Source organism: Chenopodium quinoa, unplaced genomic scaffold (genome assembly GCF_001683475.1).
Source record: "Chenopodium quinoa cultivar QQ74 unplaced genomic scaffold, ASM168347v1, whole genome shotgun sequence".
NCBI lineage: Eukaryota > Viridiplantae > Streptophyta > Magnoliopsida > Caryophyllales > Amaranthaceae > Chenopodium > Chenopodium quinoa.
Genome location: NW_018745323.1, coordinates 1,019,862 through 1,034,545, shown reverse-complemented (window position 1 = coordinate 1,034,545; position 14,684 = coordinate 1,019,862). Strand labels below are relative to the sequence as shown.

Sequence of the window (14,684 nt, the reverse complement as noted above, 5' to 3'; positions counted from 1 at the left end):
CTTAAGTTCTTTAGGAAATACTTGTAATCATTGTGTAATTGGGTTTGGGTTGTGAGAGTTGTAAAGTGTGAGACTTGAGAGAGTTGTTTACACTGTACAAGTGATTCGGAGTAGAATCACAAAGTGTGAGAAACTGTGATTGAGGAATCACAGTTGGGTAACTTGAGTTTCTCACGGAACTTGAGTCTAGGCAACGTATTAGTGATTGTAAATCATTTTTACATAGTGAATTTATTCATTGCCTATCTCAGTGTCTTTTCTCTTAGTAGTAGATTTAATTCCGCAAAATTTACCATAGTCTACATATACTACAATTCACCCCCCCTCTTGTAGTATACATTGTTCTATCAATTGGTATCAGAGCAAGGAACTCGTAAAAGCAGGAAGCCCTGTCGAGTCAAGTTCCTGGAGGAACAATGTCGAAGGACGAGAGACTAGCTGAAGGTTATTCTACACAAAGACCTCAACTCTTCAATGGGAAGTACTACGCCTATTGGAAGACGAGGATGGAGATGTTCATACAGTCCGAGAATTATCAAGTCTGGCGAGCTATCGAGGTAGGAGATTACGAGGTAACAAAGACCAATGCAGAAAACGAGGTAATTCCTAAACCTATTTCTGAATACGATAGAAGCGACTTTGAGAAGAAAGAGATTAATGCTACTGCTAAAAAACTCTTAGTTTGGGGTTTAGGGCCAGATGAACACACTCGTGTTATGGGATGTAAAACAGCAAAAGAAATATGGGATTTACTAGAAATAACCCACGAAGGAACTCATGAAGTTAAACGTTCTAAAATTGATATACTGCTTTCTAAATATGAACGTTTTGAAATGGGTTCAAAAGAAACTATTCAATAAATGTTTACTCGTTTTAAAAATATTACTAATGAATTAGTTTCTCTTGGTAGAGTTATTCCTATGGATGAACAGGTACGCAAAATTCTAAGGAGTCTTCCTGAAGATGAACGGTGGAGATCCAAAGTGGCAGCTTTGCAGGAATCAAAGGACTTTACAACTTTCAACCTTGAATAACTTGCAGGTTCCTTAATAACTCATGAGCTTCACCTATCAAACAAAAGCCAAGAAAGTTCAAAGAGCCGAGGAATTGCTCTAAAGGTTGTCCAACCAAGTGAAGAGGATTCCGAATCTGGAGAGGAAGAAGCTGCCATGCTAGTCAGGAAGCAAAAAAAGTTGTACCGCAACAAAAGGTTTGGTGACCAAAAGAAAAGGAACTTCAAGAAAAACCAATATTCCAAGGAAACTGGAGGATGCCACAAATGTGGGAACACAGATCACTTCATCAAGGAATGCCCTCTCTGGGAATCAGAAAAAGGAAAAGGAAAAATGAAGGAACACGGAAAATCTAATACTCCAAACTTTTCAAAATCTGATTACAGGAAAGCCATGATAGCTGCGTGGGGAGACACAAGTTCCGAGGATGAAGAAGAATCCACAGAAGAAGAGACGGCAAACCTGTGTTTGATGGCTAAACACAGTGAGTCTGCTAAAAAGTCAGAGGAGGTAAATCTCAAACCTAAATTTCTGAAATCCCTGTCAAAAGACAAATTAATTTCTTTGCTCATAGAAACTTTGGATGAATATAAAGAAACATGTCTTAAACTTGGACAAAATGAAAAATCTCTAGAAATCTATAAGGATCATATGAAATATTTGAATAGTTCAAGAACAGATGTTCAGGGAAGATTCTTTGATTTGCTAGATAGAAACTCTATGCTAAAGGAAACATTGGAAAGAGTCAAAAATGAAAATATCATGTTAAATGTTGAATTGACTCAGTATAAATTGTTATGCACTAACATTGATTCTAATAATGCTCTTCAATTGCCTTTAGTAACCTTTAATGATGATCTTGAAAATTTGAAAAAAGAATTGCAGGTTACTAAAGACAAAAATGAATCCCTTGAAAAGGATTTAGAAAGAGCTAGAAACAACAAAAGTGCAATCCACATGGGAGTTCCAAAGTGGATATCTGAAGCTCAAACCAGAAGGACAGAGGGTTTGGGTTTCAACCACAAAAAGAAGAACAATGATAAAAAGAAAAAGTACGTGGAACTCCCTAGTGAGACTGTGTGTTCCTTCTGTGGCAAGTCAGGACACAAAGATACTGATTGCAAAAGAAAGGAACTTAAGTCCACTAAAAATATAGCTTATGTATGGCAAAAGAAAAATGAGTTTGCTGTATCAACAAAGGAACCCATGAAAGATGGGGTTCCTGAATCTAACCCTTAGTTTCTTTTGCAGGTCGAAGTGAGGGGGAACAACCAATGGTACCTCGATAGTGGTTGTTCTAAGCACATGACAGGAGACAAAACTAGATTTCTCTCACTGACGGCCTATACAGGAGGAACTGTGACCTTTGGTGATAACAAGAAAGGCAGCATTGTTGCCGTAGGAAAGGTTGGAAGGTCAAGTTCCCAAGCTATTGATAACGTTTTTTTAGTCGAGGGCCTCAAACACAGCTTATTAAGCATATCACAATTTTGTGATAAAGGAAACTCTGTAAGTTTTGATTCTGAAAAATGTAGCATCATTCAGAATGACACTGGGAAAGTTTTGCTGGAAGGAACTCGGAAAGGAAACACTTATACAGTGGATCTCAATACAGTTCCGAGGAACAACTTAACTTGCCTCAGTGTCATTGAGGATGATCCTTTACTGTGGCATAAACGTTTTGGTCATGCAAGTTTCTCTTTGATTGATAAGTTAAGAACAAGGAACTTGGTAGAGGGACTTCCTTCAATCAAGTTCCTATGTGACAAAATTTGTGACGCTTGTGTGAAAGGAAAGCAGGTCAGGACATCCTTTAAATCCAAGAAGATGGTGAGTTCCACGAAACCCTTAGAGTTAATTCATATGGATTTATGTGGTCCTATGAGAATTCAAAGTAGAAGTGGAAAGAAGTACGTCTTAGTAATTGTTGATGATTATTCTAGATTTACATGGGTTATTTTTATGTCTAGTAAGGATGAGACTTTTGACGAGTTTGTTACATTTTCCAGGAGAATTCAAAAGTCCACAGGTTATCAACTGATACACCTTAGATCCGATCATGGCACTGAATTTGAGAATTTTAAATTTGATGATTTATGCAGGGAACAAGGCTTAAGTCATAATTTCTCAGCTCCAAGAACTCCACAGCAAAATGGAGTTGTGGAAAGGAAGAACAGAACCTTAGAAGACATGGCTCGAACCATGTTAATAGCCAGCGATCTTCCAAGGAACTTCTGGGCAGAAGCCGTGAATACAGCCTGTTATATTATAAATCGTGTCATGCTAAGGCCTATATTAAATAAGACACCCTATGAACTGATGAAAGGCAGAAAACCGAACATATCTCATCTTAGAGCATTCGGTTGTAAATGTTTTGTGCATAATAATGGTAAAAGAAACATAGGGAAATTTGATGAAAGAAGTGATGAAGCCGTATTTCTTGGATATGCTACTAACAATAAAGCGTATAGAGTTTACAATAAACGTACTATGTGTGTTGAGGAAAGTGCGCATGTTATATTTGATGAAACTAATCCACTTCCATGTACACAGGAACATGAGGACTATGACTTTGAAATTGGTCTAGTACGTTCTCAAGAACAAGAAGAAGATGCAATAATTCCAAATAAGCAGCCAACTCGAGTAAATGAAAATCATGAAAATCCGGAGAAGGAACTCGACATACTGACTGAAGTTCCTTCGACAGAACAACCTCAGATTGAAGAACCTGCCGAGGAACTAATAACACAAGAGGAAATCACTGAAGAAGAAGCAACTGGCTCAGAAAATAAGAATAGTCGAGTTACTATCCAAACCTTCCAGCCCAAACCTTGGAAGCACCAAAAGTCACACCCACTAGACAAAATTATTAGTGACTTATGCAAAGGAACTCAGACTAGATCGCAAATGAGGAACTTCTGTGCCTTCAATGATTTTCTATCTACTTTGGAACCTCGCAACCATAAAGAAGCCTTAGAAGACCCTGACTGGATTATAGCCATGCAAGAGGAACTTAATGAATTCAAAAGAAATCAGGTATGGCATCTTGAACCTAAGCCACTAGATAAAAAGGTCATAGGTTTAAAATGGGTCTTTCGAAACAAACTTGATGAATATGGTACAATTGTAAGAAATAAGGCTAGGTTGGTTGTAAAGGGATATAACCAACAGGAAGGTATTGATTTTGAGGAAACATTTGCTCCTGCTGCTAGACTTGAGGCTATTAGAATTTTAATATCTTTTGCTGCTTTTATGGGTTTTAAACTGTATCAGATGGACGTAAAGTGTGCGTTTTTGAATGGTTTATTAAAAGAAACAGTTTACGTCGATCAACCCCCTGGATTCGAGAATCCAAATTTTCCAAACCATGTTTTTAAACTTGATAAGGCTCTCTACGGGCTAAAACAGGCTCCAAGAGCATGGTACGAAAGACTGTCCAAGTTACTTTTGGAAAATGATTTTAAACGAGGAAAAATTGATAAAACTTTGTTTTTAAAATCTAAAGGAACTCATCTCTTAGTTGTGCAGATCTATGTTGATGATATTATATTTGGTGCAACTAACGAATCTTTGTGCAAGTACTTTGTTGACTTGATGTGCAGTGAGTTCCAAATGAGCATGATGGGGGAACTCAATTTCTTTTTAGGACTGCAGATCAAACAAACAGAATTAGGAATATTTATACATCAGAAAAAATATGTCAAGGAACTCCTGAAAAAGTATAACCTTGACAGCGCAAAGACTAACCACACTCCTGTGGGAACTAACTCTAGGTTAGACAAAGATCCCTCAGGAACTTGTGTGGACCAGACAAAGTACAGAGGTATGATTGGTTCCTTACTATACTTAACTGCAAGTAGACCTGACATTTCTTTTAGTGTTGGTCTGTGTGCTAGGTTCCAATCAAACCCCAAAGAATTGCATCTAACAGTCGTCAAGAGAATACTGAGATATCTCAAAGGAACTGACGACTTGAGTTTATTCTACCCAAGAAGTGACACATATGATCTTACTGGATTTGCCGATGCCGACTATGCTGGGGATTTGGTGAATAGAAAAAGTACATCAGGTATGGTCCAATTCCTAGGATCTTGTTTAGTTTCTTGGAGTTCCAAGAAACAGAATACAGTTGCTCTATCCACAGCAGAAGCAGAATACGTAGCAACTGTTGCATGTTGCTCACAACTGTTGTGGATAAAACAACAATTACGTGATTTTGGCATAGTTCTTGAATGTGTTCCAATATACTGTGATAATACAAGTGCTATTTGCATATCAAAAGATCCAGTACATCATTCACGTGTAAAGCATATTCATGTTAGGCATCATTTTCTAAAAGACAATGTGGAAAAAGGCTCTATTAAACTAGAATTTGTACAAACTGAATATCAAATTGCTGACATTCTAACAAAGCCTTTGAGTAGAGAAAAATTCGAAAAGATGCGATTGGAACTCGGAATGATAAAGCTGAATTGAGCAGTTCTTCTTGGAACCCCAAGGTATGTCTTACTGAAACGACTGAGCAATTGCTATATATAACCTTGGTGTGAAAAACATAATCTCGAATCTTGCAATGAAAGAGTGTGTAATTCTAATGAGTATGTGATCATGTGATTATGTTGATGAAGAAGACAAATTAAGCCATATTATTTTCCAAGTTCCTTTTTGTAAAGCTCTGTACATGTTAACCAGTATTTTACTTTGAACTAACTTACTGGAAAAAAAATTTCTTTCGTAATTTTTATTTTTCTTTATTTTTCAATTTTTATTTTTATCTTTTTATTATTTTTGTTATCTTATAAATTTAAAAACAACAAAAAGATTTTTTTCTCAATTAGATTTTATCTTATTTTTTTTTAATTTTTATCATTGTCAAAATAAATCACAACCTTTTCTCTATCCCACTAAACTCTCAACCGTCACCTATCTTCTCACCTCACTTACCACACGCACCCACTCACCTCAAAAAACCCCAAAACACCAACCGCCACTTCCAACCTTCAAAGTTCCTCTAACCAAGGAAGAAACCCACCCCTTGAAACCAGAAAACATACTCCATGAAAAATCCCTCTCAAAATTAAGCCTTAAAGTTGTTCGTGGAAAAGTTTGTTTTATTACCGATGTACACTCGGAATCTGAGGAAGAGGGAGATCAACGTGAGGGGGAACTGAATGAGAGGGAAAGCATTGATGAGGAGGAAGACAGTGAGAAGGAAGAAGTAAAAGAGGAAGACAGTGAGAAGGAAGAAGTAAAAGAGGAAGAAAACAGTGAGAAAGAAAAAGAAAAGAAAGAGAAAGACAGTGAGAAAAATGATGAAAAAGAAGAGGAAACAGAGAGTGAAAAGGAAGAGGAAAAAGAGAGTGAAAAAGAGAGAAAAAGTGTAGTAGAGAGGGAAACAGAAGAAGAGAAAGAAATAGAGAGTGAGAAGGAGGAAAAAGATGACAAAGAGGAGTTAGTGAAAGAGCTACTCAAGGAAATTGGAGGCTCTGTTAAACAAACTGTCCCTGTAACAGGTAGAAAAAGGAGAAGCGTTAAACTTGCTTCTTCTAAACCCAGAACACTGAGATCTCAGCCTGTTATCATTGTTCAATTGGATGATGATACATCTAAAGTTTCTGAAGGAACTTCCACCCAAGTTCCTCAGGGTCCGTCTTCCCTTGTTTCTGAAGGAACTCCATCACCACCCCCTATTCCTTCCTCTATTCACCAAACCACACCTTCTCCACCTGCTTCACAGCCTCGTACTTCTGGTTTCGGCTTCAGTGCTTTTAGCTCTGGTCCAAGTTCCTTGCAAATCCAGGAGGAACTTCAGCTTTTGTCCACTACACTTACACAGAGTATAACTAACCTTTCTTCTAAAGTGGATAACCTGGCTACTAAAGTTGAGGGGCTGCAAACTCAGATGCTTTCTCTGGAAGATAAAGTAAATGCTCATATGGACTCCTCGGCTCAGGAACTCAAAGCTAAAGTGAAGCAAAGTTGTTACAAGACCATTCTCGATGCGATCAAGGATGTTACCTTACCATGAAGCTGCTACCATTTCCTAGCCCTTTGCAAAACAAACCTACCCCACTCTTTCTTGTGATTTATTAAACAGTGATATTGTCCTTCAATTTTATTTTGTTTGGCTTGTTTTGAACACTTTATTTTGTTTTTATTTCGGTTTGTATTAAACTGGCTAAGTTTGTCTTTGAAATTGATGTTTTCATTTTGGTTGCATATGAACTGTGTGCGCATGCTTAATCGTTCATGAATTCAGATTTACTACTCCCTCCGTGGTTTAGTACTATATATAGCATGCTCTTTCTATCATTTTGATAATGTCAAAAGGGGGAAGAGAAGAACAAACTCAGAAAGCTGGACTCAAACCGATTCCCTTCAAGTCTTCATCATTTAAGTAAAGGTATAAATTTCACAATTTATAAATTTCATGAATGATGCAGACTTCTTTATCCTTAGTTTATTTTATTGCTTTAAATAATTTAACTGTTTTATTTAAGTATTGGTTACTCTGATTGCTTGGATGTTTGTTTTGTTTAACCGAGTTTGTTTTTGTTTGTCATCGTCAAAAAGGGGGAATATTGTTGAATTGACTACCTTAATATTGTGATGATTGACTTACATAAAACAAACTCTGACTAATGATGTTTATGAGTCTTGGTTGAACAGAAAAATTCAGGTACTCAAATACATGTTCCGGAGTAGGAACAACAGAGTTTGGAAGACTTGATGATGAATGCAAGCTTTCAAGATGTCCTCACAACTCTATATACTTAGTTACTCAGTGTACGAGCTTAAGAAACAAAAGTGTTGGAAGGAATGGAAGGAATTAAGAAGAAACTCGAAGTTCCTGAAGGAACCTGTAGTTCCCGAAGGAACTTGACGATTGACTCAGAAAGTTTTAAACGAAAGTTTTAAAACAGTTTTCATATCCCTTAATTTAAGGAAGTGATAAAAATCAGTTTTGAAAAAGATTTAAAAAGATTTTATAAATAAATAAATAATTCATTAATTTAAAAAGATAAGTTTTAAATTAATTAATTATTTATCTTTTAATTAATAAATAAATAATTATCTTTTTTATTAAATAATTATCTTTTTGAATAACTGATTTTTTTGACTTGGTAAATACTGGCTCCTAGTATTAAGGAGAACGTTGAACTTGGGAGTCAAGCTAAGGAAATCATGTTCCTAAATTTCCTCTGCCTACATCCCAACTTCTCAGCCAAAGAGAACGTGGGATTAAGGGGGAAGTGGGAATTTGATGGAAGCTTGAATATTCTCCTTATAAAAACAGATCAACGTTAAGTTTTGAAAGCGTGGAAAAACAATCTTAAGTATTCAGAACATAGAGTTTTAAAGTGTTTAAAAGAGAAGTTCCTTCCATCCTTAGTCTCTTAAGTTCTTTAGGAAATACTTGTAATCATTGTGTAATTGGGTTTGGGTTGTGAGAGTTGTAAAGTGTGAGACTTGAGAGAGTTGTTTACACTGTACAAGTGATTCGGAGTAGAATCACAAAGTGTGAGAAACTGTGATTGAGGAATCACAGTTGGGTAACTTGAGTTTCTCACGGAACTTGAGTCTAGGCAACGTATTAGTGATTGTAAATCATTTTTACATAGTGAATTTATTCATTGCCTATCTCAGTGTCTTTTCTCTTAGTAGTAGATTTAATTCCGCAAAATTTACCATAGTCTACATATACTACAATTCACCCCCCCTCTTGTAGTATACATTGTTCTGTCACCATGAAAATTCATTTTCTCTCTCTTCTACCAAGCTGCCATGTGCAGTGTGGGCCCAACGTAGTTGATCCAAGATGGGGTCTTTTTTTGGATGAGCATAATGATAATTAAAATCCTTTAATTATTACTTTTTCCTACCAAAATAATTGCTCTTCCATATTAGATTCTCGTTATGTCAGATAAAAGTTTTAACAGTTTCCGCTAGATTTATAATACAAGTAGTATTATTAATTTATCATCAGATTTATATCATATTGCAATTAGTGTGGATCTGCCGCATTTGTTGACCCTTGACGTGTATTTCACTTACTTTTTATTTATTTTTATTATTATTATTTTTACTTATTTTTACTGGTGGTAGATTGAATTGCCTACTATTTGATATGTTAAACTTTTTCGCCTAAAAATGTTAGTATGTGATTTTGTGCTAAGCGGAATATCACCAAGGAGAAAATGAAGCTGGAGAATTTTATCAGACTAAATTTATTGGAATGTTTGTAATTTTGTAAATTTGAAATGGGAAATGGTAAATTTTTGTTAGTCTTATCCTTAAACAGATTAGTACTCCATAATCAATTTTTAATGAAAGGAAAATGTCTGATGATAAAGGGAGAAAATTAAGATCTGCCTCTTGCCCCCTCCCTTTTTAATAAACAAGATGAAGCCAGAAACCTTTGTAAATGAGATTTCAGTTCTGCTATTCTCTGAATGTACAGGTAATGTTTAAATTATAGTACTTCTTTGGAATAGTATTCCAGTATTTCTCATGCCACTTTTCACTTTAAAAATAAATAATGTTGATAAATGACACACCTACCCTTTATAATTTTTTCCTCGTGATCTAATAGAGATTAGAGTCATATTAGTGGGACCAACTAAATTTCATTTTCTTTTACTCTCACAGTTTACTGTCATTTTCATACATAGTTGGACCCTTTGTGCACTATTTACAGGCATTAGAGAATCTTTAATACTATCCTTGTTCTGTTTTTGGAATAAAGTTTCTGCAAGAAAATGCCTGTACAATGTACCTGTTTTTCTCGTTTTATATATTGCTTAGATTTCTAGTTGTAACTCCCTCCATTTCTTGTTGGTGTTTTATCTCTAAATTTTAGCTCTTTCTTGGTAGATAAAAAAAATGTCCACCCCATACTTCCCTCTTAGTTGGGAGAGCACAGGAGACCAATGGTGGTATGCAACCCCCATAGATTGGGCAGCAGCCAATGGCCTTTGTGACTTAGTTAAAGAACTCCTCCGCATTGACCCTAACCTTCTCATCAAGCTAACCTCCCTCCGCCGAACACGCCTCCTTGAGACTGTCTGGGAGGACAGCCTCGAAGCAGAAGCCAGCCCACATGATGAGGTTTCCCATTGTAGGGCTCGTGTGGCCCGGGCTCTCCTCATGGACTGTGAACCCAGTCATGGTGAAGGGCTGCAGCGTAACTCTCTGATGAGGGCTGGCTATGGTGGATGGCTCCTCTACACCGCAGCGTCAGCAGGAGATATGGAGTTTGTTAAGGACTTGCTTGAGAGAGATCCGCTTCTTGTTGTTGGAGAAGGTGAGTATGGTGTCACTGATATTCTTTACGCTGCTGCTCGGAGCAAGAATTCCGAGGTTTTTAGGCTCTTGCTTGAATCTGCTATGAATGTGAATAAAGGTAGTGGCGAATTAGGAGAGGATTTTGTAGGGGAGATGATGAATAGGGCAGTTCATGCTGCTGCTAGAGGAGGGAACTTAGAGATTCTTAAGGAACTTTTGTTGGATTGTTCTGATGTTTCGGGTTATAGAGATGGTCAAGGATCCACCATTTTGCATTCTGCTTCTGGAAGAGGCCAACTTGAGGTGAGAACTTTTTGTTTAATTCTAAATAATTAGTCTGATTGATCATGATTATTCTATGTTTTACTAGATTTAGATTTATTGGCTTATCTTTGGTTCTTGAATATGTCAAGAATTTTGTCATAGATCTAATAACTTACATGTTGCCTTTTGTTTACTGCATTCCCATTTACAACCACCGCCTAGTATAAATCTCTCATGTTGTCTTGTATAATCTTACCTTTGTCTAACCTTTTTTTAGTAGAACGGTTTTTTTCGAAAATCCTCTTAGAGCATTTTTATGAAGTCTCACATCATATTGTATCTTATCCATGGCATGAAGATTAAGAATTGTGGATAGACAGAGAGGGGGGAGTGTTGGGGGGGGGACCTTAGAGAGAAAAGTACAAGAGTTTACTTGAAAAGGCGAGTGTGCAAATGATTTGAGAAATTCAATAAAGGAAAACGTGGAAAATAGTGAGTTAGAGAAAGTATTATACTGTGGTTATTAAAAAAAAAAACAAAATCCATGGAGCTTTTCTTGTAAAATTTTCTCTCCACATCAAAAACAAATACGGAGTATAAAGTAGTTTTTTACACTTAATAATTGCTGCATTGCTTGTGGTTAATTATCTCGCTAACCTGTTGTTCTGGGATGCAGGTGGTTAAGGATTTAATAGCAACATATAGTAGTATCATTAGCTCCACTGATAATCAAGGGAATACAGCATTACATACTGCTGCATACAGAGGATACACTGCTATAGTGGAGGTTTTAGTCCTAGAGGCACCCTCATTAACCACATCGAGAAACAATGATGGTAACACATTTCTACACATGGCAGTGGCTGGGTTCCGGTCCCCTGGTTTCCATCGAATCGACCAGCAGCTTCAGCTCATCAAATGCCTAGCAAGTGGAGAAATTGTCAGCTTGGAAGACATCATCAATATTAGAAACAAAGAAGGTAGAACTGCAATGCATGTAGCTGTTGCTGAGAACATTCAGTGCAGTGTTGTGGAGCTCCTAATGAGGGTACCTTCAATCGATTTGAATATTCGTGATATTGATGAATTAACCCCTCTGGATCTCCTCAAGCAATGCCCTAATACAGCATCATCTAATATTCTAATCAAGCAATTTACATCAGCTGGAGGGATTTCTGATTGTCAAGATTATTCTACAAGAAGTGCTCTGGCTAGACAGTTGAGAATTCAGGGCATTGGAACTAGTCCTGGGACTTCTTTCAGATTACCAGATGCCGAGTTATTCCCATATGCAGGAGATGGGAATGACTCTGAGGTTAATTGTGAACCGCCTAGTAGTAGGCTCAGCTCTTGCTCTAGCGAAGTAACAAGCCATTTTGGCTTAGAGAGCAACGAGAAAGCTTCAAGATGGCTAAAGTTTCTTCGAAGACCCGACAAAACTGCCATGTGCTCGATTACACAAATTGAATCACCCAACCCACACCATAAATTAGCAAGTACTAAGGTGGAGGAGCACAATGATGTTGGAATGTTTAAGGTGTGCAGAAATGTAGATGAAAGTATAACTCCACTCAGGCAAAAATTCTCAAGGGCAGTTCCAAGCCCTTCTGCCCGGGAGAAATTCACAGCAAGCCTAATGCAAGGAGTGGTGCAAGCAACACCGCCCAGATCTTGTTTATCGTTGGCTCGATATTCTCCTTCAAGCTCAATCACTGAATCATTGACATCTTCCCCTACTGCAGTAGATAAGCTGAGAGGCGACTATGACAGAAAAAGTCCTGAAAGATCCTCATTTTTTAGCGGGCCTTTAAGTGGTGGAAAGCCATTAATGGGTGAGAAGCATAGAAGGGTAAGCTCTTTCAACAAGAGTTTGATGAATCAGTACTTCTGCTTTGGGGCTCAAGGGTTGGCTGTGGAAGATTCACTTACAGTCAAAAGAACAAACAGCAGTTGCAGAAGGCTTGTCTTCTGACTTCTGAGCTACATTAGGGTTAAGTGATGTCATGATTTTAGGTTGGGAAATTCTTCCTACTTTACACTTTTCCTGTAAAATTTTTAATAGAGTTAAAAAGGATGAAGTTAAATTTGGAAACCTTTACCTTTCCCTTGATCCAATTTCCTTGAAATTGTGGTTAATTAATCGTTAGTTCATCATAATACTTTGATTACTTTCACTTCTTTTTTCCTTTTTTAACTTGACATGTTTTATCAAGTTTGTCAATTCATAGTTAACTAAAATTCTTTTTTGACATGTTTTGTCACGTTTGCCAATTCGTAGTAAAAATCATTATTAAAAAAAAAAGAAGTATACTCAACACCCTGCCTGTAATATATGTATGCGGAGAACTTCATTGCTTCAATAAAATTATTTTTTTTTTTTTTTTTTTTGTGGTGAAATCCAATAAAATTAATATGGGGTATCCATCTTCTCAATTCTATCATTGGGCTTGAACCTAAGACTTTTAGTCCAAACTCAATGCATTACCACTATGACAAAGCTAATTTGATGTTATTTATTGCATAAAAAATGTATTTAACCTATAAATTTATATATTTACTTAAATAAAAAAATAAAAAATAAAAAATTTGGGGGGGCCGGTGCCACCCAGGCCCCTTCATAGATCCGCCTATGATCATACATCTAAAAGATTGGATAAAGCTGATGAAATGGATGGAATATATATTTACCAAAGAGATGGTACAAATTCTTAAATGGACATAGTTCATATTAATTTACTAGCTTATGGTCCCGTGCAATGCACGGATTTACCAAAATTTATAAATATTTTTATTTCAACAAATTTTTTATGATTTTTTTTATACTCAGTAATAAGTATGAAAAAATTCGATATTCTACTAATTATATTAAAAATTATGCAAATCTTTTTAAATAATATTATTTTGCTTAAAGTTTCTATAAGTTGTTACAAAAATGTTTTATTGAATTTGGGACGAAAAGATTGTGTTTAAGTAGGAAAGAAAATATTATAGTGTATTAAAATTACCTAAGATAATCTAACAAAAAAAAAAGGAAAAAAAAAAAAAAAGTGGAGGGAAATTATTTAACCAGATTTTGCCACGTGTCATTTTTTATTCGCCTTTAGTATATAGTTATGATTGTAGACTATTAACATTAGAGACAATATGATTGTTTTATTAATTAAAAAAAGGGTCACTATATTAAAATAAAGGTTATTATGTTGAAATAAAAGTTAGTGTGACATTATAAAAGCTATAAAAGGTTAATTTTTTTTAATGAAATTTTTAATATAATAGTCAATATGAATAATAAAGATCACTATGTTAAAATTAGGTTACTAATTAACATAATGTCGTATTTTAAGTTCATAATACATTAAAGGTCACTCAAATTTTTAAAAAATGTTACTATGTTAAAAATAAGGTTACTATGTTAAAAATAAGGGTCACTATATTGAATATAATGTCAGTTACGAGTGAATTAACCTTAGGTCCACAATAATTTTATTGTGAACCAGGTCCACGCAAGAGATGGACAATTTCTTAATTTTTATTGAAAATTAGTTGAATTTGTTGGACTATGAATACAGAAAAATTGTAAATAACCACCCCTTAAATCACCAAAAATTGATTTTACCACCTATTTTTTTCTTTATTTTAAATAACCACCTCTAAAAGTGAAAAACATTAGAAATCAACACCTTTTAGCATTGGTCCGATCATGTTTTCGACTATTTATAAGCTAATTTTTGAAGGTTCTTCTTCCTTCTTTAGTGTACTTTCTCCACTTTTTGTCGTAGTTGAATTAAAATTTGGCTAAAAGTGGTGATTTTTAATGTTTTTCACTTTCAGAGGTGGTTATTTATAATAAAGAAAAAAAGGGGTGGTAAAATCAATTTTGGGTGATTTGAGGGGTGGTTATTTACAATTTCCTTTTATGTATATATAATTCGTTATTTATAATTTATATCAAACAAACAAGATTTTTTTATTACTAAAAATATATGAATATAATCAAACAAATAAGTTTATTTTGCTATGCCTTCGATCTCTTGCACAAGCTATATAGGCATTCCTAGGTTTTTGGTATGGTCCATTTGTTTTGATGTACATATGAATCAGAGTATGGATCATCTGATCTAT

The 14,684-nt window shown here is 35.6% G+C and overlaps 1 protein-coding gene across 1 annotated transcript; it reads left to right on the top strand.

The window, feature by feature from the left end:
• Window positions 1–9,729: 9,729 nt before the first annotated feature.
• Window positions 9,730–13,214, top strand: LOC110712577. The gene is made up of 2 exons (XM_021891045.1): window positions 9,730–10,601; window positions 11,239–13,214. The coding sequence occupies exons 1-2, from the start codon at window positions 9,897–9,899 to the stop codon at window positions 12,532–12,534; spliced, it is 2,001 nt and encodes a 666-aa protein (XP_021746737.1). The 5' UTR covers window positions 9,730–9,896; the 3' UTR covers window positions 12,535–13,214.
• The last annotated feature ends 1,470 nt before the right edge of the window (window positions 13,215–14,684 follow it).

Coding starts and splice junctions, on each gene's coding strand:
- LOC110712577 (XM_021891045.1), top strand. CDS start 9,897: ATGTCCACCCCATACTTCCCTCTTAGTTGGGAGAGCACAGGAGACCAA. Junction 10,602..11,238: donor CTGGAAGAGGCCAACTTGAG/GTGAGAACTTTT, acceptor TCTGGGATGCAG/GTGGTTAAGGATTTAATAGC.